This window comes from Scyliorhinus canicula, chromosome 5 (assembly GCF_902713615.1).
Source record: "Scyliorhinus canicula chromosome 5, sScyCan1.1, whole genome shotgun sequence".
Lineage (NCBI taxonomy): Eukaryota > Metazoa > Chordata > Chondrichthyes > Carcharhiniformes > Scyliorhinidae > Scyliorhinus > Scyliorhinus canicula.
In genome coordinates, this window is record NC_052150.1 from 204962178 (window position 1) to 204987058 (window position 24881).

At 41.8% G+C, this 24881-nt stretch overlaps 1 protein-coding gene across 4 annotated transcripts in view; it reads left to right on the forward strand.

Moving 5' to 3' along the window:
* lmbr1 (limb development membrane protein 1) overlaps nucleotides 1-24881 on the forward strand; it is a 211626-nt gene that overhangs the window by 135833 nt on the left and 50912 nt on the right. For all 4 annotated transcript variants that reach the window (XM_038798384.1, XM_038798387.1, XM_038798385.1 and 1 more), the window contains 3 exons: nucleotides 16246-16332; nucleotides 17827-17903; nucleotides 20210-20287. In XM_038798384.1, coding sequence (XP_038654312.1) covers nucleotides 16246-16332; nucleotides 17827-17903; nucleotides 20210-20287 — 242 coding nt within the window. The remainder of the gene's footprint in view (nucleotides 1-16245; nucleotides 16333-17826; nucleotides 17904-20209; nucleotides 20288-24881) is intronic.

Genomic DNA, 24881 nt, shown 5'->3' on the forward strand with positions numbered 1-24881 from the left:
AACGCACACAAAAATCTACAAATGCAGCATATCCGAACAAATGTTGCACATTGATGATTGACAACTAACCATCCAACCAAATGCATTTGAAACCCATCCAAGCTAATCGGCACATTGCAGGGGTAGGGACAGATGGAGTTAGACTGATAACATTTCCTTAAAAATAGAAGTTCGGGAAGCCATTTTCCATCATGGATCACTATATACTTTTTACTTAACTACTCGCTATCCTTAATTCGTATTTTCATATTTCCACTCTAACTCTTGAAGTTCGCGCTGTTTTGCTTTGAGCAGAGAACCGTTGCTATATTTTTGTAAGTTAAATTTGTTGTAAACTATTAAGCCAATTATTTCTCTTAAAGTCTTTTTGCCAGTAGGGGCTTTTTGAGAACACTTGATTTGTCACCACAAGAAGATCTTAGTATCTCAATTGTAATCAATAGACACAATAGAAGGTTGCATCTGAGAAGTGTAACTTTAAGTCTACTGAGTTTTGAAGTGTATACGAGACTACACTTTTAAACCGAATGGTAGATTCCTACAGGTGGTCTTAACATCTATCATCATGAAGTGCTTCGAGAGGTTGATCATGAAACACATCAACTCCATAATTCCAGAATGCCTTGGTCTACTGTAATTAGCATACTGCCAAGATCGGTCCACAGTAGATGCCATCTCCCTAGCCCTAAACTCATCCCTGGAGCATCTTGACAACAATGACTAATTTGTCAGACTCCTATTCATTGACTACAGCTCCACCTTCAACACCATAATCCCAGCCAAACTCATAACTAAATTCAAAACCGAGGACTTGGGCTTGACTCCTCCCTCTGCAACTGGATCCTCGACTTCCTGACCTACTGATCACAATCAGTAGGGATAAACAACAACATCGCCTTCATGATAATCCTCAATACCGGGACTTCGCAAGTTTGCGTACTTAGCCCCCTACTCTTATATACACACACACACGCACACCTATGTGGCAAAATTTGGCTCCGCCTACATCTACAAGTTTGCTGATGACAGGACTGTCAGATCTCAAACAATGATGAGACAGTACAGGAGGGAAATGGAGAACCTAGTAGAGTGGTGCAACGACAACAATCTTTCCCTCAATATCAGCAAAACGAAGGAACTGGACATCGAGCAGCAAGCGAAGTATACACATCCTTGTCTGCATCAGTGGTCCCGAGGTGGAGATGGTTGATCGCTTCAAATTCCTCGGTGTTCACATCACCAACAATCTGTCCTGGTCCTGGTGCGGCAATCAGCAGGCAGGAATGTTCCCTTCCAGTCGGGGAACGCTTCAGCAGTCAAGGGCATTCAGCCTCAGCTTCGGGTGAGCGTTCTCCAAGGCGGCTGTTTAGGATGCGTGACAACGCAGAATCGCCGCGCAGAAACTTGTAGCCAAGTTCCGCACACATGAGTATGGCCTCAACCGGGACCTTGGATTCATGTCGCATTACATTCACCCCCCACCATCTGGCCTGGGCTTGCAAAATCCGACCAACTGTCCTGGCTTGAGACAATTCACCCCTCTTTAACCTGGGATTATCCCTCTCTCTGGATCTGTAAAGACTTAATTACTTGCAAATGCAATATATATGTTTCTGGAACCTACCGCTTCATTCACCTGAGGAAGGAGCAGTGCTCCAAAAGCTAGTGATTTGAAACAAACCTGTTGGACTTTAGCCTGGTGTTGTAAGACTTTGTACTGTGCTCACCCCAGTCCACTGCCGGCATCTCCACATCATATGTATTTACGTTGTGTGTATTTATCATTAGTCCTGTGTTTTTTTAATGCACGGAATGATCTGCCTGGATTGTACACTCAATAATACTTTTAACTGTACCTCGGGACATATGACAATAAATCTAAAACTAGGTTGGAGGTTATGAATAGCGAAGGGGATATTTCAGAATACTCAGAGTAAGGATATACCGACTAAAGAAAAATTCTGAAGGGTGGACCCACCATCCACAATTAAATGAAGAGGTTATGGAAAGCATCAAACCTAAGCAAAAAGCATACAACTACACAAAGGCGAGTGGCAGGTCAACTGACTGGTCAGAATATAAAGAATCATTAAAGGTTAATCAGGCGAAAGAAATTTAGAATGTGAGAGAAAGCTATCTGAAAATGTAAAAATGGATAATAGTTTTTGCAGGTATTTAAACAGGAAAAGAGTAGGTAGAGCGAGTGTTGGTCCTCTGGGGAGTGAGAATGGGGAATTAATCATTCATAATAAAGAAATAGAAAGATGAAATGAACAAGTATTTTGCTTCTGTCTTCTTGATAAATATTACAAAAAAAATTCAGTGGTAGTTGTATATGGATGGTGGGGGAGAGAGAGCACTTGGTGAAAGTGCAATCACCAGGGAAGCAGGACTGGGCAGACTGATGGAGCTGCAGACTGAAGTCTCCCGGTCCTGTCGGGGTTCATCCTTGGCTCTTGAAAGAAGTGGCTAATGAGGGAGTAGATGTGTTGGTGTTAATTTTACAAAATTCCCTTGATTCTGGAAAAATTCCATCAAATTGGAAAGTAACAAATATAACCCCTCAATTCAGGTAGGGATTGAGGAAGAAAGCCAAAAACTAATGGCCAGTTAGCTTGATGTCTGCCTTGGGGGGTTAGGTGTGTTGGAATTGATCATTAAAGAGGTTATAACTAGCACGTATAGAAACTTGGGGTCATCAGGAAGCGCCAGCATTGTTTTGTGAAGGGAAATCATGTTCAACCAAGTTTTTGGAGTTCTTTGAAGGAGTTACATGTGCTGTGGATAAAAAGGAGACTGTATTTACTGTACTTGGATTTCCAGAAAGCATTTGGTCAGGTGCCATATCGAAGGTTATTGCAGAAAGTGAAAGCTCAGAGCGTAGGTGGGGTAACACAAGTCTGGATAGAAGATTGGTTGGCTGGCAGAAAGCAGAATATGAATAATTGGGTTTTTGTCTGTTTGGGAGGATGTGACAAATTGAGCCCCACAGGAGTTTTTGCTGTGGCCTCAACTTTTTTACAATTCAAGAAGTTAGATGAGCGGCAAGGCAGCTAAATTTGCAGATGACACAAAGGTCAAAAACTATATTTTGAAGAAGACAGTTTGCAGATGGATATTGATAGGTTGAGTGAGTGGCAAAAATAATCTGACAGCTGGAGTATAATGTGGGAAAAAGTGAAGTTGTTCACTTCAGCAGGAAGAATAAAAAAGCAGTGTGTTACTTAAACGGAGGTCAATGGCCAAATTCAAAGGTGCAGAGAGGTCTTGGTATTCTCATGCATGAGGCACAAAGTATGCTTGTAATCAAGAAGCCAAATGGAATGTTACTCTTTATTACAAGAGGAATTGAACCTATAAGTAAGGATGTTATGCTTCAGTTATACAGGGCATTGGTGAGACTCCATCTTGAATACTGTGTGCCATTTTTGTCTCCTTATTTAAGGAAGGTAAATGTGCTAGAGACGGTTCACAGGAGATTTACTAAGTTGATACCTTGAATGAGTGAGCTGTCTCTTGAGAAAAGGTTAGACAGACTGGGCTTGTTTCTGCTAGTGTTTAGAAGAGTGAGGGGTGACTTGATTAAAGTATACAAGATCCTGAATGGTCTTGACCAGATGAACGAAGAAAAGATGTTTCCTCTTGTGGATGAGTCCAGAATAGGGGGCACTGTTTTAAAATTAGGGGTTGCCCTTATAGGACAGAGATTAGGAGAACATTATGCTCTGAATGCTCTGTGACATTGGAACCCTCTGCCTCAGAAGGCAGTGGAAGTGGGTCACTGAATATTTTTAAGGCAGAAGTAGATAGATTTTTGTTAGGCAAGGGAAGCAAAGGTTATTTTGGTAGATGGGAATGTGGAACTCAACACAAACAGATCAACCTGGTTTTATTGAATGGTAGAGCAGGCACAAGGGGCAGAATGGCCTACTTCTGCTTCTGTTTCATCTGTCCATATGAATCGCTTAAAAGGGAGGCTCTCAAAACCTAAAGCATTAAGAATTGGCAAGTAAACGTGGCTTTGCCAATGTTGCCTACATTTGACAAATTGGTGTGTATGTGTGTGTGTACTTGTTTGTTACACAAGAGATTTGCTGATAAATGTTTAACTTTGGGTGGGTTCATGCGCTGTGTGTGCTGTGCACGTCCTCCACGTATAGATATATAAAAGACATTGTGAAGCTTTTAGCAGGCTTGTTAAATTTTCCATTATCCTCAACTTGTATGTTACAATCCTGGTGCAATCACTGGGTTAAGGCCAAGATACTTTTATGAAGTCATGCAAGTAAATGATGTACTGATGCATAGTGAATACTTTCTATTTAAAGCAATATGAAAACACAGATCTAAGAACTGATGGTAATTAAATTGAGCCTCTTTAGAAACTTAGACCTGCTGAACTTTTAATTTTTTTTTATCAAGCAAATGAAGAGCAACTGATTTTTCATAGCTTCGAAAAAGTAAGCATAATTATAATGTCGTCTTTATCAGTGGCTGATTAATTTTTGCTGGCGGCTGTGGAGTCATTTGTTAAGTTTGTTCAAGAAAATGTCAGGTCGCCATGTTTTATGTTCCTAAGTAGGCATAATATCAGTGCATCCTGGCGGTTATCATTGGCCAGAAACTGAATTGAACTAGCCGTATCACTACTGTGGCTAAAAGAACAGGTCAGAGGCGAGGAATCCTGCAGACAGTAACTCAGCTCCTGTCCATCACCTATAAGGTGCAAGGCTGAAATGTGATGGAATACTCTCCAACCCTGAAGAAGCTTGACACCGTCCAAGACAAAGCAGCCCGCTTCACTGCTACCCTTTCCACAAATATTTACTCCCTTCACCACAAATGAACGGTGGGCGCAGTGTATGCCAGCTACACGATGCATTGCAGGAATTTGCCAAGGCTCCTTGGGCAGCACCTTCTAAACCCACGACCACTCGGACAAGGTCAGGAGCTACATGAGAACACCACTACCTGTAAGTCCCTCTCCAATTCACTTACCAAGCTGATTTGGAAATGTATCGACATGCTTGATAAGGTTCCCCATGGTCGGCTCATGAAGAAAGTAAGGAGGTGTGGGATAGAGGGAAATTTGGCCAATTGGATAAGTAACTCGATATCACATAGAAGACAGAGGGTGGTGGTGGATGGAAAATTTTCAGACCGGAGACCAGTTACCAGCGGGGTACCACAGGGATCAGTGCTGGGTCCTCTGTTATTTGTGATTTTTATCAATGACTTGGAGGAGGGGACTGAAGGGTGGGTCAGTAAATTTGCTGATGACACCAAGATTGGTGGAGTAGTGGATGAGGTGGAGGGCTGTTGTAGGCTGCAAAGAGACATTGATAGATGCAGAAAAATGGCAGATGGAGTTTAACCCTGATAAGTGCGAGGTAATTCATTTTGGTAGAAAAAATTTGAATGCGGATTACAGGGTCAACGGCAGGAATGTGGAGAAACAGAGAGATCTTGGGAGTTCATGTCCACAGATCTCTGAACATGGATAGAGCCGTGAAGAAGGTTTATAGTGTGTTAGCGTTTATTAACCGGGGGCTTGAGTTTAAGAGCCGTGGGGTTATGCTGCAACTATACATGACCCTGGTGAGACCACATTTGGAGTATTGTGTGCAGTTCAGGTCACCTCATTATAGGAAGGATGTGGAAGCATTGGAAAGGGTGCAAAGGAGATTTACCAGGATGCTGCCTGGTTTGCAGGATCGGTCTTATGAGGAAAGGTTGAGGGAGCTAGGGCTTTTCTCTTTGGAGCGGAGGAGGATGAGAGGCAACTTAATAGAGGTTTATAAGATGATGAGGGGGATAGATAGAGTGGATGTTCAGAGACTATTTCCTCAGGTGGATGTAGCTGTTACAAGGGGATATAACTATAAGATTCAGGGAGGGAGATATAGGAGGGATGTCTGAGGTAGGTTCTTTACTCAGAGAGTGGTTAGGGTGTGGAATGGACTGCCTGCTGTGATAGAGGAGTCGGACACTTTAGGAACTTTCAAGTGGTTATTGGATAGGCACATGGAGCACACCAGAATGACAGGGAGTGGGATAGCTTGATCTTGGTTTCGGACAATGCTCGGCACAACATCGAGGGCCGAAGGGCCTGTTCTGTGCTGTTATGTTCTATGCTTTCACTGTCGCTGGGTAAAAATCCTGGAACTCCCTCCCAAACAGCACTCTGGGTGTACCTATACCTCGGGAACAGCAATGGCTCAAGAAGGCAGCTCATCACTACCGAGGGCAATTAGGGAAGGGTAATAAATGGTGTCCTAGTTAGTGATGCCCATATCATCAATTAAATAAGGAAAAAGTCTTCTCTCCAAAGTGAAGATTAACAGCTGGGGGAGAGAGCAATGTTTATATATTTTGTACCCAGTCTCATGCATGAATATCAGCCCTGCAAGCTAAGCACATTTTCCCCATATTATTTTCTGCAGCTGCACGGGCACATGAGAAATCTGCACCCTTAAGGAAGAGCTGCGATTTAATTTTATTTAAACTCAAATAAATTTACCTACAATCACCTGCATCTGCCAAAGGTTTCCAGGGCACTTTTAAACCTCAACACTGCATGATTGTCTAATTAGTATATTTTTAAGCTATTTATAAAGCACATATTTATAGAAATTAAATTTTAATTGATCAGAATATTTAAAGAGCGTTCTGGAGGGAGCTGTTAAAGTTATTTTGAAAATGGCTTTTAACCATGACTGACTTTAAAGTATATGTGTTGCATTAACAGGCTACATTTAATCACAGTGAGGAGACAAAAAAGGGAAAATATGATTCCATCCAGCCTGGGCTGTGATGCATAGCACCATCTGATTATTGGCTATTTTATATCTTTACTATTACTGGTGAATGGATTGAAGGGGAGGGAAAAAGCAGGACTTGTAATGAAAAAAGTACTATAGTATATATCAAATGTATTTGTGTTCTAGGTGAAGCCCCAGGAAGGAACCTGAAAAAAATCGATGACTGTACATAAAATTCCATTTAGGAACAGACATTTTGATTTCAATGTACGTTGCCATCACTGTGTACAAACAAGGTCTTACAGTCAGAGAGAGGGAGCTAGGAAGCAGTTACAGAAAATGCCCTATACACCAGCATCACTATCCCTGGGCAGCATGGTAGCACGGTTGTTAGCACAGTTGTTTCACAGCACCAGAGACCCAAGTTTGATTCCCAGCTTGGGTCACTGTCTTTGGGAAGTCTGCGCATCCTCCCGTTGTGCGCGTGGGTTTCCTCCGGGTGCTCCAGCTTCCTCGCACAAGTCCCGAAAGACATGCTGTTAGGTGAATTGGACATTCTAAATTCTCCCTCAGTGTACCCAAATGGGTGGCGTAGTGTGGTGACCAGGGGATTTTCTCAGTAACTTCATTGCAGTTTGAGTGTAAGCCTACCTGTGACACTAATAAAGATTATTACTGTTATTATTATTACATTCTGTGTCGTTGTCACCTTCAGTGATTCTTCCAACTGATTTTCACGCCCGAACCAAGCTGTTTCAGTACAACACTGGCATCTACCTGGTAATTTGGAAAATTGCCTGTGGATGTCCTGCCCACCAAAAGCAGGACAAATCCAACCCGGCAAATTACCACCCCATCAGTCCACTCTCCATCAGCAAAATGATCGAAGGTGTCGTTGACAGTGCTATCAAGCAGCATCTTTCAATGATTCCATGATAATACTAGCAAGAGTAGATTAATTCATTTACCAGATTGTGCTGCAGTGCCATCCTGTGACAGCGAATTGTGCATTGAGACGATCATTTACCCTCCTTTTAAGCCTCAATCAGTGGCCTGAACTTGTACATGAGGATATACAATAAGCTGTGGTGACTTGTTCTTATGCTTGTGAGACATACATTGAAATTGTCAAAAATGTTCTGCATGTTCAATAGGTTGGACAATAATGTGATTTATCCTGTATGATAGACATCTCTAATTACAAGAATAGGATTTTTGTCCTGCCTTTAGCTATCAGTTCTCCCAGAGTTCAAGAGGCACTGGGTGTGGCAGGATCAAAAACACTTAGCTGATCAAAGACATTTAATTTTCATTACCTATTCAATGAAGATGAAAGGTTGTTGTATTTGATGCCAGTTACAGTGTTAGGAGTGAACTAATTGGTGTCGATCTGCCAGTTGCCCGGGGGTGTCAGCAATCTAACCACTTGGACGCTTTCCTTTGAGCAACTGAATCTGTGTCTCAGAACTAGGGAGATAACAAAATTAAACTGTTAAGTGATTTTAAATGAACCGTTCAGTGGTTTCAATTGTGAGCATTATATATCTGAACAAGCCCAAGCAAGTGTATTTTACAAATTTGTTGGTTGACTGCATTACTGACATTTGAGTTTGGAGCATGTTTGAAAATGATTGGTAATTTTTGAAGTGAGGTTTAGTTCGACTTCACTTCTATTGAGAAGTCAAGAAGGTGTGAATTCCAGCACAGATTGAATAAATTTTGCACACTGCCAGCAACAGCCACCTAGTTATTTTATTAAGTGACAATGTGTGTCTTGATAGATGATTCTATAAAATTTTAGATTTTCAACTTTCCATCTTTGCCTTAGATTGGGACTCTTTCAAGAGAACTCATTAGTTTAGGGAAAACAATTGGGGACTGGTGGTCTGTAAAGTTTGGTTACGCAGTGCTCCTTTTTTCCAGAGAGCAGTTTGCCTGCTCTGCCCGGACCCCTCACGCCATGTGCACATATTTCTGGTTCAGGCCGTGTTGGGTACCATAATGGTGAACTCATTATAGCAAACAGTGAAAGGCCGTGGAGTGAATTGTGATGTCAGTCAGTGAGTAACATTGATTCGTTCTCTGCGCTCCAGGTTACTCCTTTCTTAACTTTGTGCGCTACAGCGGGAAAGACCTCTGTCCCCATCCCAGTCTGATCTCTATTTGAAGGAACCAAGTTGGTCGCTGATTGATCCTTACTGGCTGTTGCTGAGTCAGTAGAAGTGTTTAGTTTGTGTACTGCTTTTTAAAGTTGCTGAAGTGTGCAGGGTGTTGTGTGGCATGTGGAGAAGGCCTTGGTTCTGCACAGAGCCCTTCCTCCCACCTAGCCACCTTGCCTTGTAAAGAGAATGAGCAGAGGCAACATTTGGGACATATTGCTTAGAGGGAGGAGGGAGAGAAGGACTCAGTAGAACGCCATTTCCACCCTGCGTTCTCAACACATTTTGTGAACCTCAACCATAGTGAGGAACAGTGTGCATGCCATCTTTGATTCAGAAAGTGGGTGTTGAATGAAATCTGTCATCTTACCCGTAAGATTGTGGCCTTAGAACAGGGCGAGGGCAGTGATGTTAGTGGATGTGAAGGTGATTCTGGCTGCAAACACCTTGGTGAGAGTCTTCTGTGCTGGGTGAGGGATATGTTTACTGCACGCATGTTGCTTTGTGAACGCTAATTGTAAATTCAGGAATGTACTTCAACCACAAGGGGTTTTGCTCCTTCAGTGTGTATTTAGTGTGTGGCCATACGCAGTGCAACATACAGGTTAATGCCAGGTATCCTGGCAGCAGTTCTGATGCCTATATCCAGCATCAGTCTGCTGTACCATCAGCATTTGATACACCGCAAGAGACCAGAAGGTGGCTACTGGGTAACTAGGACCATCTGCCGACTTGCTCACTCATCACCCTGGTGTACAACTGAACCAACATGCCACCATAGATATGATGTGAGCTACGCTGCCACATGAAATTTCATCAAAGCAGATCATTAGGCTGCTTGAGAAATGCTTTTGTTCATGGACTGTTATGGACGAGCCCTGCAGTTCTCCGCAGCGCACTTATTGTGGTAACAAGCATTGTGGTCTGCTGCATTCTGCATACCCTTGGCATCAAGTAATGGTGAGGAGGAGGATGCAACCAGCACATCCCCATTCTGTCCTGTTGTCTGTGATTGACTCATGTCCCTGCAGTATTAGTGAACACAACCCCAAATACCCATTCAACAACAATCCCACACCTTTCCATAGCTCTGCTGCAGAATATCACAGAATATCTCTTGACTAAAACGTGAAACTACAAAACACCAGAAGACAAACATTCTACACCTGCCTTCTCAAGCACGGTAGCATAGTGGTTAGCACTATGGCTTCACAGCGCCAGGGTCCCAGGTTCAATTCCCGGCTTAGGTTACTGTCTGTGCGGAGTCGGCACGTTCTCCCTGTGTCTGCGTGGGTTTCCTCCGGGTGTCAGCATGGGTTTCCTCCCACAAGTTCCATAAAGATATGCTATTAGGTAATTTGGACATTCTGAATTCTCCCTCTGCGTACTCGAACAGGCACCAGAATGTCGCGAGTAGGGGCTTTTCACAGTAACTTCATTGCAATGTTAATGTAAGCCTACCTGTGAAGGTAAGGATTATTATTATCAAGCAAACAATCCAACCCTCCATACAAAATGAACTAATTACCCTTGTGCATTTTCCTTCATGCCTATCTTCCACGCACCTTTTCCTGTCATAGTCCTCCTACGCAGTGACACCCCAGTGGCAGAGCAGCTGCAGCATGGCTAGTGCTAGGCCGCGGACTTTGAGAGGGTTTCTTGCAGGACAAATGCACACAATTATAGCAAACACAGACTTTGGGTTACACCATTTTGGTATGGGGGTTGCTTGGATGAAAGCCAACAGCTGCGATACTGACTGATTGGCAGCAATGGGTAGAAAAATTCTTGAAATTGCCCCCGGGCTGTAGGCATGACATGGAAAGTATTTTGGAAAATATCAAAAGAATTACAATTCTATAGAGTCAGCTAAGATTGGAACACTGCATGGAGACAAGTTGAGTTTTATGACACTTTCTGTAATTTGTAAGCTAAAATATTTTGTAATGTAGTTCTAAAAAAATTTCTGAATAAAGTATATTTTTTAGTAATAAAAGCAGTGAGTGGACAAATTCTGTCTACCAAAGAGAGCACACCAGTTTTGTGCTCTGGAGCCACTGCCAATCCATAACACTGCCTCAGTAATTCTAGTAGTCGGCTGGAGGACAAAGTACTGGAGTGTTTTGAGATCCTTTTGAGCACTGGCCCTATAGCCATGATGGCAGCAGGCTGAGCTTGTAAGACAGCAATCTACATTTGCATGATTTCAGTCTGAGCTTTTACTGCAGCACTTAATGTTGTGTGGCTTCTGCTTGTGCTGCATTGGAAGCTGACACATTAGCCATTATGGTTGGATCCACAAGTGTTCTCATGGCATTGGCCACATTTTCCACACTGGAAAGAAGGAGATTGGATTCACACTGGGCTTCAAGCTAGGTGCAAAGCTCCTCCCAAATTCCTTCTCCATGATGAGCCTGCCAGAAAGCTTGTGGTTTCTATCAGTGCACAAGTTCTGTGCGTGTACCCATCAGTCTTTCTGAACGCCACCCCACTGAAGTCCTTGTCCTTGCACCATAATTTATTCAGAATCTCACCCGTTGGCAACTGGGGTCGGGGCTATCCCTTCACCCCTTTATGGCTGTAAGCCACTTGCGTCCCGTGCTTTACTGTAGTGTTTCTCAATTTTTTTTAACCCAGGACCCACCTTTGCCAGCTGGCCGACTCTCGCAGCCCATGCCGGTCGAACTTTGTGACACACGCCACGTGCGCTTACCATTTTTGCGAAAGGGGAGCCTGCTTTGTCTTCACAATATCACTTCAATCAGGTTCACAGGAGGAGAGGGCAATGTGCACATCAGGTGCAGACTTCAGTCAGTTCTTTTGTGCTGTCTTCATTTTTGTGAGAATGGAAAGTTCAACCTCACACATGTAGGTTGTCTTGAAGGGCAATAGCAACAAAATGCTCGTATTTTTCAGCATTGGACACTCCTGGGAGATGCTAGTCCATAGTGCTGACAACCTCATGGGCTTTTGGCGTGTTTTTAATGTGCTGTCATGGGCAAGGAACAGCAGCATAATTTTTTCATTTGGAGCAGCCTGTAAGTTATTAACTGACTCTCGGGTCTCAAAAATAATTTTTTCACCCACCACTTCTTTCAAAATCTGAAACTTCTCTCATTTGCCAGTACTTCCTGCATATAACACACATGGACTTTACATTCTTATTTGTATTGTCACAATTGACAAAACAACACTTCAAGAAATTATCTTTATACTGCTTTGTTCCCAAGTTAAGTTTCTTCTTTGTGTGCTATTCACCAGAGGCCCTGGAGTTCTGTACGGAACTAACAGTAGCACTGATCTGTCCTGCCCTGGAGTCTCCTGAGTAGCGCTCTCCAGATTCAGATGTGAGATTCTGGCCAGTGGGTACACTGCCTATTTGTGTCTCGGGCTGTCCCTTTTGTGGAAGAAAATTATTATTTTTCATAATCCTCGCCTTGCTTGCCAGCAGCTAGAAAATGAAAGAAGCTCTCCTCCGTGATTTGGCATCAAAAGCACGACGTATAGGCTGCTTGATGGCAAGTGTACGTGCAAGACGCGTGACCTGCTCGCTGCTGCAGCTTATGACATTAGCCACCATTTCCACAGTGGAAGGAAAGAATGGGCTTTAAGCTAGGTGCAAAGCCATGTCCCAACTTCCTTCTCCATGATGGTAACCAGAAATGTTCTGGCAGGCCTATCAATGCCCCAATGCCAGAAGACTGCACACGGCCTCCTTTCCTCCTCATTTGAAAAGTGGCAGCGGCCGCCATTCTCAATACAAATGGTGTTAGCGGCCGTTTGTCGCTTCGGTGGAGCGTGACCCGCATTTAGAAAAACTGTGCCTTACTGCGTGCAGATCTAATCTCGTAAGTTGCCCTCTAAAGGATGCACAGTGGTTGTGAATAAAAGTGTTTCTTCATTGTCACTCGCTTCTTTTCATAGAATTTACAGTGCAGAAGGAGGCCATTTGGCCCATCAAGTCTGCACCGGCTCTTGGAGCACCCTACCCAAGGTCAACACCTCCACCCTATCCCATAACCCAGTAACCCCACCCAACACTAAGGGCAATTTTGGACACAAAGGGCAATTTATCATGGCCAATCCACCTAACCTGCACATCTTTAGACTTGCTCCTGCATCACTGTCTGACCAGTTTGCAGCTTGTGGGCATCTGAAAGCCTAAAGGCACAAGGATAAGGTTGTGGTGAGGAGAGGAGACTGTTTTGTGGGGGGGGGGGGGGGCAAGAGAGACATCCTTCAACCATCTGTAGCTTGTAAATCAGAGGAGATTGTGGGATGACGGGATGAGCGATAAGAGGGGTATGACATGCCATCACCTTCAGTGATGCTGCAGGCCATACCTCAGTCGTCACAGTTTCCGTGACTAGCACTATGTTGCATGACAATAAGGACATGCAGCCATGCCTGACTCCTGCTGGTTAGGCTTGCAGCAGTGCTAAGTGTGTGAGGATGAGGTGAAGCTATGAATGCAAGCATTATTATTGATAAGAACTTGTTGGTAGGCGAGTGAAGATGGTGATGGCATGTTGAATTGAGCAGCCTGAGAGGCTAGGGGTTCAGGTGTAAAGATAGATGAAAATGAATTAACTGACCATGACCACTCACATGAGGTCTTTAACCATCTTGTGGTGCTGCATCCAAGTCCTCAGGACTGCAGCACTTGTATAGACTGCATTGGCTATCTGCTCCTATTATCTTTTGTCGACTGCTGTCTGACAACCTTGGTGCATGCTGTTTTCGCTGTTGTGCAATTAGTCAATCTTGCAGGTCAGCCTCTTCCCTAACCACTTCCAGCACCTGCTGCAGCCAGATGCAACTCTTCTTCCAGAGGTGCAGGTTGGCTTTAAGTAAGGGCGCCAACCTGCGCAAACTTGGACCCCTATTGCAGTGTGCAGCCGCTCCTCAATAGCATGTTTAGCACTTCGTTGCATACAACTGTCATGTAAATGAGCAGGCAGCATGAAGTTTGTATGCTGCATTCATTAGAAATACCTGGTGTGGGGTAATCGTGCAGTGTAATCCTTTTGCCTATTTTGGGGGCTATCCGATTTTGTCTCCTTGAGTCTTCTTTTGGATCAGACATTTGACCCTAAAATGAATAGTGCACATAATTTTCTGAGATATTAGAACTTTGATTCGGATTTTTGACTAGCATGTGATTTTACTCTAATGCAGCGGTGTTAAATCTATCCCCTTTTACTAAATCTATTCCTCTTTTACTAAATCTATTAATTCACCCTTAACAACTAGATAGGGTATGTATTTAATTTAATACTTCTCTATCCTATATTTTTCTCAATACTAGTTTAAACTACTTCCTCCAGTTTAAAGGCACAAAGAAAACTTACCAATCACCTACCTGCACATGTAGTTAATGCCTCAAGTTTTCAGTTCTCTTGTTGTGTTTGGGTCCCTCTCTTTTGGGCCACACTTTTTAATATAATTGATAAGACAGCAACTCCTCCCTCAATGCACCAAATTCCCTCCCCAACAAATTCCCAATGTTCAGTATTCATCCTCATTGCACTCGAACAAATCTGCATCTTCATGGATCTGCTAAAGCTCCTGTAAATACTAATTCCTCCATTTTAAGTAAGAATTCTGTTTGTTCTTGGGGGAAATGCTTTTGGAGCTATTAGAAAATGTAGCCTTACAGTATGTGTATTGTCAAAGGCACGTGATGTTGTAATGAACACACATCTAGTTAAAAGCAATCTATTTGCATTACATAAATGCCCCAAAGAAGGGCACGGGCATTCAAAGTGTCCTGTAATATATTAGAGACTTTCACAGTTGTCGCTCAAGTTATTTATATTCGTTACATTTACTGATTAAAATGCGAGTTACACAGTGTTAAGAGTTGCAAGATGTCTGTGTTAATAAATGGTTAATTCATTGGATTTTAAAATAAAGAAAAGAGCAAGTCAGTCATGTTGTTAGGTGATATATATTTTACATGGCCGCAATCACAATTTAGTTCACTAGTGCAAAGAACTACTTTCTTCAAATCTAGAGTGACAATATTTTAAATAACTAGTTCAATTGTAAGTAATTTGGCAAGTATGAATTTTACTTATTGTAAGTAATTTGGCAAGTGTGAATTTTACTTTTAGTCTGACGAGACATAACCAGATTAGGCAAAATAGGATTCTTTGGATTGTAAATTTTAAAAATTTGTTAAAGAAATGCTATACTTATCACACTTGGGTCAATGATTTCAGCCTCTTGAGCCAGTTGTGCATTCTTTATAGGTCACAGGTTTCATCCTGTCAGGTGTCTGGCCTCAAACCTACTTGAACAATTAATGTGGTTTGTATTCCGCAGCTGCAGTGTAGGGACTTTCATTTTACCTTCTAATTAGAATTGGTTAGAGGTGTTAAAAATACAACTTTATGCTAATTACTCACTCAAATACACTTGAATAAGAACTGAATCAAAACTTAGGAACAAAATATCAAACAATACATAAAAAGGTCAAGCAGATGGCAAAAGACATAAAGGATAAAAATAAATCACGGTAGCACAAGAAAATGAGTGGCTCTCACAGTGGCTAGGTAAATTTGATTGGATTTCACTTGTATTTTCCCTCCTGAGACTATCTAGGTCTAGCCTCAGCATCTTAAACAGGGTTAGACTCCGCACTGTTCCTTAGTCTGATTTTGATTATCTCATGGACCATATAAGGGTTTCCTTACCATGAAACACAGGGAGACTTAAACAATGATTATACAGTGATACTTAAAATGAAAATCCAGTTTTCCAATACGGTTGTTTATTACATTGAATCATGGAGTATAACTCAGTCACAGTCTATTATTTTTGCAATAATCTCTTTCATGACCGACCACTACTTAATATAGCATCTTGATTAACACACAGTTAATATAGGATATAAAATGGCTTCTTCATCCACATGTTAGTGTTAAAATGGTTTCTTTGACCTTGTTATTTTTTTATACTATGTAGTATAAAATATGACTGTTTATACAATAAATATCTATTATATAATATAAATTGTGCTGCTGAACTAAAATATAGCTCCCCCAGATCTAGAGAAATTGTCAATTTTGAAATAGTCATGTTTCATGATATGGAGGATGTTTATTAACTTTTCAATGTCTTTCTAAAAACTAGTGATAGATTAACAGGAGGTTGAATGGATGCAGCTGTCATTTTTCAGTTAAGCCAGAATTGTGAAAATTGCAACAGTTGTCATTCCATTTTTATTAAGAAATAACAAGTAATATTTAAGTGCGTACATATGCTGACATAGAGGGAATAAGTGTCATTGAAAAATAATTATTTTTTTCTCTTCTCCCTAGGTGCATATATGACATCCTTTTTAAAATATGATTCTGAGGAACTTGAACAGGAATTGGATGTCGTAAGAAGCAAGAAATCAAAACTTGGTATTTTTTCACATTTATTTTTCTCTGAAGAAAATCTTAAAAAGCAGTTGCTTTAGTTCATTGGCTAGACAGCTGGTTCGTGATGCAGAGCAAGGCCAACAGTGTGAGTTCAATTCCCGTACTGGCTGAGGTTATTCATGAAGGCCCTGCCTTCTCAACCTTGCCCCTCGCCTGAGGTGTGGTGATCTTCAGGTTAAATGGGCACTACAGTCGCATAGTGGTTAGCACAGTCGCTTCACAGCTCCAGGGTCCCAGGTTCGGTTCCTGGCTTGGGTCACTGTCTGTGCAGTGTATGCACGTTCTCCCCATGTCTGCGTGGGTTTCCTCCGGGTGCTCCGGTTTCCTCCCACAAGTCCCAAAAGATGTGCTGTTAGGTAATTTGAACATTCTGAATTCTCCCTCAGTGTACCCGAACAGGCACCAGAATGTGGCGACGAGGGATTTTCATAGTAACTTCATTGCAGTGTTAATGTAAGCCTACTTAAAAATTCAAAAGAATGAACTGCAAAATATGAAGTAAATCGGAAAAACTGGAGAAAAATAACCAGCTGGTCGGCATCTGATAAGGACAAACAATTTCTGTTTCTGGCCGTTTTACCTTCCTTCAAATGAAAACCAACAATATATTGGGCCAGCAAAAAGAAGGGGGAAATGTAAAAACACACAAACAAGCACACAGGCAGGCAATAAAGGGAAATCTGAAAATTGCAAAGATGCAATCACCTACAGAATTCAATGGCATGATCACTTTCTTTTTTTCCTTCTATTTCTGTTGTACAATAAAACAGTTTCATGGCAATCAAATTGATTATGGGATAAATAAACCCAATATCTGGGCCATAGTTTACATGACATTGATGTTCAGTCTGAGAAACTAGAAAGATTTTATTCGGTATGTAGATTTCGCTGATTTACACTGCACTCTCAGATAGATCATGTGTAACACAGGCCAGGTACAAAGTTGCATCAAAATTTGCCTCCACAACATTCTGGCTCTCAACATTTGAACTGTAACTTTCCTGCACATACTGATGCAAGAAACGATGCAAGGTGTTTGTTCAAATTATAGTATACTTTGTATTCAATTTTTAAACCACGTTTTGAATATTTCTGGGAAATTGAAGCGTTGCCACTAGCGGACTTGCTATAAATACCTTGGAAATTTCTCATGCTACATTTTCCTCGGGAATTGCATCACAAGTTTTGGGAGCGGGGGGCGAAGTTCATCTACCTACACTCTTTTGGAGATTTGATTTCTCCCTTGTATAATACTTGGGCTGGGGGCAGCCTGGGAACCTTCAATAGTTTGCTAAAGAACTCTTTATCCCAAATAGTAATTGGTGAAACAATAGAACTCCTACATTCCATATTAAATGTGGTATTCATCTTTGGTGGTATATTTTACAGTTTTATATGCCTGAATTCAGTGCAAAACTTGGAGTAATCTGGGGTAGAGTATTTTTTAAAAATCTGTCCGTGTTTTCTTTTTGTAAGAGCGACGCAAGAAAGCTTCTGCATGGGAACGAAATTTGGTCTATCCTGTTGTCATGCTGATACTATTATCGGGAACGGTAAGCTGCTTTTGTTGAAATTTTAGCAGTTGTAATTGTTAGTTTATTCCCAGTTATTTTTGAATGCTGTACGTTATGAATAGTATATATGGTGTTCAAACTTACAGTCTTGCTTATTCCAAAATAAATGAAGCGTAGTAATTTTCCAAAAAGGAAGATGCTCAACACAGTACTTTGATTTATACAAATCTGGTCTGCGGATTTCTGATTGTGGCTTTATTGCTTTAAAAAGTTGTTATTTTGATGGGAGTCAGAATGAGGAAGCAGGGTCGCAGTTTCTTATATTTAGGACTTTCTATGGAAATTTACTTGAACCTTTCAAAGCAGGTTGTTAGCCCAGAGCTACAAGCAGAGTTTGTGGATGTGCAGAGAGAACAGTAAAAAATACTGACCATTGGGCAGCACGGTAGCTTAGTGGTGAACACAGTTGCTTCACAGCTCCAGGATCCCAGGTTCAAGTCCCGGCTGGGTCACTTTTCATGCTGGGTCTGCACGTTCTCCCCGTGTCTGTGTGGGTTTCCTCCGGGTGCTCCGGTTTCCTCCCACAGTCCAAAGATGTGTGGGTTGGGTGGATTGGCCATGCTAAATTGCCTGTGGTGTCCAGATTGTTAAGTGGGGGTTACTGGTTTACGGGGATAGAGTAGATACGTGGGCTTGAGTAGGGTGCTCTTTGTAAGGGCCGGTGCAGACTTGATGGGCCGAATGGCCTCCTGCACTGTAAAAATTCCATGATTTCTGATGGTAATTTTAAAAGTTTACGGCAATGATCCTTCAAAACTACTGATTTTGTGCAATAAGTAGATGAGATGTTCATGAGTGGATCTGTTTGTCTATACTGAGTTATGCGATCGTCTGCAAATTTTAAAATTTTGCCCTGTACATCTAGAGTTTAGGGCGGCACAGTAGCACAGTGGTTAGCACTGTTGCTTCACAGCCCCCGGGTCCCAGGTTCGATTCCCAGCTTGGGTCACTGTGCGGAGTCTGTATGTTCTCCCCGTGTCTGCGTGGGTTTCCTCTCTCAAGTCCTGAAAGACATGCTGTTGGGTGAATTGGACATTCAAAATTCTCCCTCGGTGTACCTGAACAGGTGACCAGGGGCTTTCCACAGTAACTTTATTGCAGTGTTAATGTAAGCCTACTTGTGACACTAATAAAGATTATTATTGTTGTTAATACGTGTCAGGTAGATTAGGTGTCCTGAATTTAATCCCTGGGGGACTCAAACTTTCATCCAGCCTTTACTACTTTATATCCTTGAGGTTCAGGGAAGGCAGTGGTGTCGTGGTATTGTCACTGAACCAGTAATCCAAAGAACTGGGGTAATGCTCTGGGGTCCCGAGTTTGAATCCCGCCATGGCAGATGGTGAACTTTGAATTCGACAAAAATCTGGAATCAAAAGTCTAATGATAACCACTACCAATTGTCGTAAAAACCCATCTGGTTCACAAATGTCCTTCAAGGAAGGAAATCTGCCATCCTTATGTGACTCCAAATGTGACTCCAAATCCGTTCGCCGATGTGGTTAACTCTTAACTGCCCCCTTCTGAAATGGCGTAGCAAGCTACTGAGTTCAAGGGCAATTAGTGATGGGCAACAAATGCTGGCCTAGCCAGTGATGCCCACAAACCCAAGGATGAATTTTTTAAAAGTTTCAGAAAATTTGAATTATTCTTGCAAAACAAGTAAAAGCAAACCTGTCTGACGCTCAGTATGAAATGCTTTGAACTACCACCTATGAGTAAAAGGGCAAAACACACAACTTGAAATATTTAATTAAAAAAGCAGAAAGTTGAAGAAATGTTAATGTGTTTGATGAGGTTATTGTCACAATTCTTGCAATGTAAATCCACCATTATAATTTACTAGCTTCACAAGGACACTTAATTTTATTCTCTGCATTTAAAATTTGTGAAAGATGGTTTAGATTAATGTAGAAAGCTTATTGTTGACTGTTCTTGGGTTTTACAAAATTCAATATTGTAGAAGATGGAAAATATCAACAATAAAATGCACCCTTATTTTATATTTGGCCTTGTTACCTGGATTATTGCAGGATTATTGCAAAGTGTTTTACTACTCTGTAAAATTAAAGCTACATCACATTTCAGTGTAATGAAGTGTTATTTATGAAGAGTTTGAATTTCTAAATTTAAAATTCATGTTTTATTGGCAAAATTATAATTTAACTTATTCACTAAATCAACTTTATTTGCATGCGGAAATATTCTATGGTTAGCAGAAGAAAGAAATAGTTGAATATCAATATTTTTCACAGAATTGTTAATAATAAATTCATGTCTTACAGACCATCTCTGTCCTCTTGGTTGCTTTCAATATACTGGCTCTGTTGGTTGATGAAACTGCAATGCCAAAAGGATCGCAGGTACTGACTAGCTGTCCTAGTTCTTTAATGGTTGTTCTCTTGGATTTCATGAAATTGGACTTTCTGGAATGATTGTCAGCTCCCATTAGCTGGCAGCGAGAACGGCGATGTGGGTGGAAAATCTGGCAAGATTCAGAAAATGTGATTCTCGCATTTCTGATTTTCCACGCACCACGCCAGTGACGTAAATATATTTTAATAGATTTGAATACAATTGCCGAACCCCCCCCTCCCTGCCCAAACCACATCACACGATCCCCCTTCACTGAATATTCATACCTCACCGAGGGACAGGTTTAGAAAACTATAAATCAGTCGAGAAGATCTCTCTCCACCCACCACCCGAGGCGCAAAGGTAAGTGTAGCCCCTAGGGCAAGAGGGACAGGCCTGGGCAGTGCCTGACTATGCTCCTGGAACACACTCTGCTCAGGTTGGCAGTGCCTGGCAGTGGGGAAGGGGTGGTGGTGGAGGAGAGAGCGCTGATACTGGTGATGCTAGGGAGGAGCAGGGAGAGTCCTTCATGGTGCTGGAGGGAGTGACCCCCCCAATGTTAATGGCAGTGCAAGGGGGCCCCCGATGTTTGTGGTGGGTATTTGTTTCTGTACTGATCGGTGTGCCCTTTTTTAAAGGGCGTCTCGATCTCTCTGGAGCAGGCCTCTCCGGCTCTATGAGGTCTTTCCTCGCCATAGTGACGAAGTAAAATATGCCTACTGAATTTTCTTTTCCGAGTGGCTTAAATTTTGGACCAGAAACTCGGTTGTGCAGCATGAGACCCGCACGCCGGGTTTCAATCAGAGCCTGATTCTCTGTATAAGAAAAAAAATGGGAAAATTCTGCCCTGTACAGATTATTTTCTTTGTGCAATTTTTGCTTTAGGTTTTGTCCTCTACTGTTTTCAATATAGCAACATGATGTTGTTTGACCATTTCAGCTAGCTTCTCAAAATTAAATCCATGACTATTTTTTAAAAAGTGTGAAATGTGAATACTTGGGAAGTTTATTCATTATATGGTTCAGTGATACAGCTACTCATAGAATTACTACTGTGCAGAAGGAGACCATTTGGCCCATCGAGTCTGCATTGACCCTCTGAAAGGCACCCTGCCTTGGGTCAAGCTCCCATCCTATCCCTATAACCCCACCTAACCTTTTTGGATACACAGGGCAACTTGGCATGGTCAATCCACTTAACCCGCACATCTTTGGACTGTGCGAGGAAACCGGAGCACCCGAAGGAAACCCACGCAGACACGGGGAGAATGTGCAAACTTCACAGAGTCACCTGAGGCCAGAATTGAACCCGGATCCCTGTGTTCAGACTGATTTTCATGCATTCAAACTTGCAGTTGCAGACAGTAATGTAACGATGCAAACCCTATATCAGCCAGCAGGGAGAACTCTCAATACATTGAAACTCAGTTTGAGGAAGCTCACTTTGCTTAGTTTCAAAGTCAGAGTGATCAAATCAACAACAGTGAGGCTCCATGCTATCCAATTGGCTTAAACACCTGATCCATGTGAATTTACAACTGAATAGCAAAATTATTATTTTCTATAATAATTTTCACTGTCTGCAAAGCGATCCATCCCATTTATATCTACTTTTGCACCAGAGGGGAGGAAACTGATACACATCCTTAGCATAATTTGCTAATAGAAAAAGAACTTCCATTTATAGTCTGTTTTTCACAACCTTAAAATGTCCAAAAAAGCTTTACAGCTAATGAAGTACTGTTACTGTCTGAAATCTAAAACACATATATGCTAGATTGCTTGGACAGCGCATCCCAAACCCATGGCTTCTACCATTTAAAAGGCACAAGAAGAGCAGCAGATGTACCAGAACATCATCATCTCAGAGTTCCCCTCCCAGACACACATCTTCTTGACTTGATAAAGTATTTCCATAACTTTGTCACTGGGTTAATATGCTGAAACTTTCTACTGAACATCACTTTGCTAGTGCCTTCCCCATATGGGCTGCAGTGGCTCAAAGCTGTAACTCACGAGGGAACCATCTCAAGGGCAATTGGATGGGCAATTAACGCTGGCCTTGCTAGTGGTACCCACATCATGTGAATAAATAAATAGTTTTTTAAAAAACTTCTGAAATAGTTACCTTGCTTAGTTTGGAAAGAACTTGCATTTCGACAATTCTTTTATTGTCCACAGGATGTCGCAAAGCACTACAAAACAAATAAAGCAATTTTGGAATACAGTCCCTTTTAGTCTTTGGGAAAAGCTTGCTGGTAAATTGTGTATAGCAAAGTTCGATAGAACAGTATTTGGTCATGTGATTTGTTTGCGGGGTTGGTTGAGGTGAAGTGTTGGCCAGACCAGACGAGAACAAATGCCTTTTTTAAACATTCCATCTACAATTAATTGCTGTGCCCTCTGAAAATCTTTTTCATATTATATAATAGTACTTATAGTGCAGAAACAAGCCATTTGGCCCAATTTGTCTGTGCAGCTGTCTGTGCCCTACGTGAGCCCCTGCCTATCCCTATCAGCATAATTACAAGTAGGGAAATTGATTTATTTTTTAAAACTCCGGTAGTTTGATTTTATTGAAGTAATGTTAAACTTGCACTACATCCAAACTTGAGGCACACTTTGAATATCATATATAGCTCTTAATATTCCATTATCAGAAGCTTTAAAAAAAAAAGAAAAGCTGCAGCATAATGTAAAATACCTCACTTGTGGGATAGAGAGATTAAAAATAAAAACAACACCTCAGAATCAATCACTGCCCACCAAATTTAATATTTTCAAAAATTTCTTGAAATTACAAATTGGTGTTGTCAGTTGTCAGATCCACTCCTCATTACTGCTAACAGATATTAAGAACCTGGCTACGGACCAAAGCCTGACTTCAGTCCGAGTGCAAATTTCTAACTCAATTGCAGGGCACCTTACTCAACCTGTCTGGCTCTGTTTCCCACCCATGCTAACCTTCCCAGTTCAGCCTAGCCCACATGTCTGCCCTTCCGCTGGTCCTTTCCTTGTGACGTCATGACCACTCTAAACGTGTTTTCCATGCCAACTATGCTTATAGTTTTATAGAATCAGCGAATGTACTGTGCAGGAGGCCATTCGGCCCATTGAGTCTGCACCGACGTTTGTAAGGAGCACCCTACTTATGCCCACACCTCCACCTTGTCCCAGTAACCCAACCTAACCTTTTTGGACACTAAGGGCAATTTAGCATGGCCAGTCCAACTAACCTGCACATCTTTGGATGTGGGAGGAAACCGGAGCACCCGGAGGACCATGCAGACAGAGGAAGAACGTGCAGACTCCGCACAGACAGTGACCCAAGCTGGGAAGCGAACCTAGGACCTTGGAGCTGTGAAGCAGCAGTGCTAACCACTGTGCTACCATGTCACACAGCTGACTGCAAACAGTAAAAGTGTCTCCAGCATTTAAAACTGACATTAACCTGGTATTGTGCCCTGAGTCTGTAGGACAAAATTACAGAATTGGGGGAATAGGGAGAATGGTAATCGAGGTTGGCACAAAACCGTTTAATCGGGCGAATAATTCTCAATCCACCTTCCCACTTCCTCATCTTGTTCACTTTCCCTTTTCCAATGACCAGCAGTACACAAGACCACCGACCCACATTCCACTATCTTTGGGTCACAACTCCCAGGCCCTTATCAGTGTAGCAGACTTTGGAATTCACATGTCTAGGTGTAAATCCTAGAATCTCCCTTTTCACTGCTACCAGAGACTGCATTCATATGTTCAGTTGAATGTTACCTGGAAAATTGCTGCTTGTGTTCATTTATTGGGTCTTGCTACAACCTATATTGAAAATCTAAAGTGTAGAGCAAGTCAATTTTAAGAAACCAACATCACTTGAAAAAAATTACAATTTACAGTGCAGCTGGCAAAAAATGCAGTCATCCAATCTATGGTATTTTACAAAAGGGGACGATTGTGCACTGATTTTCATACAGATGTACATTCCCAACAGACCATATACATTGAAACATGAATAATGGCCCTTGAGCCATTCAATTAGATATTCAACAGAGGTATATTGAGCACAGTTCTAATAACCTAATTATGGAAAACGTGACATTTCCAGCAATGAAATTGATTCTGAGTTTCAGGAATTTATGATTTGAGGCAAGGTGTAATTGGACATGTTTTTCTTGGCAAAGGGGAGTCTGCGAATTGATGAAAGCAATTGCGTAGACATATTGTTCATTATGGTGACATTGTCAATTCATGGGGAGAAAGGCTAAAAATTCCCAAATTTAGATATGGGGGAAAATAATATGGGATAATTTTGTTAAAAGGGTATCAGAGCAATTGAATGGGTTACTGGGGTAAAACATTGAAAGAAGCAGTTGGAAAAATATTTCAGCTGGGACTTTATGGTCAGTACTGAAGCGATGGCTGACTTTTTCTTTAAAAAAAAAAGCCCTCTTAGATCTAGCAATCATTGTGCCGTAGATTTCCCTTTACCAACAATTTGAATCTAGGACCCAGTTGAAGGGATCTCCAGGTGCCATCAAGAAAGGTCAGTAACCAATCACATTGAAGTATTCCCACAGACTGCAAACCAGGCAATAAAATGCA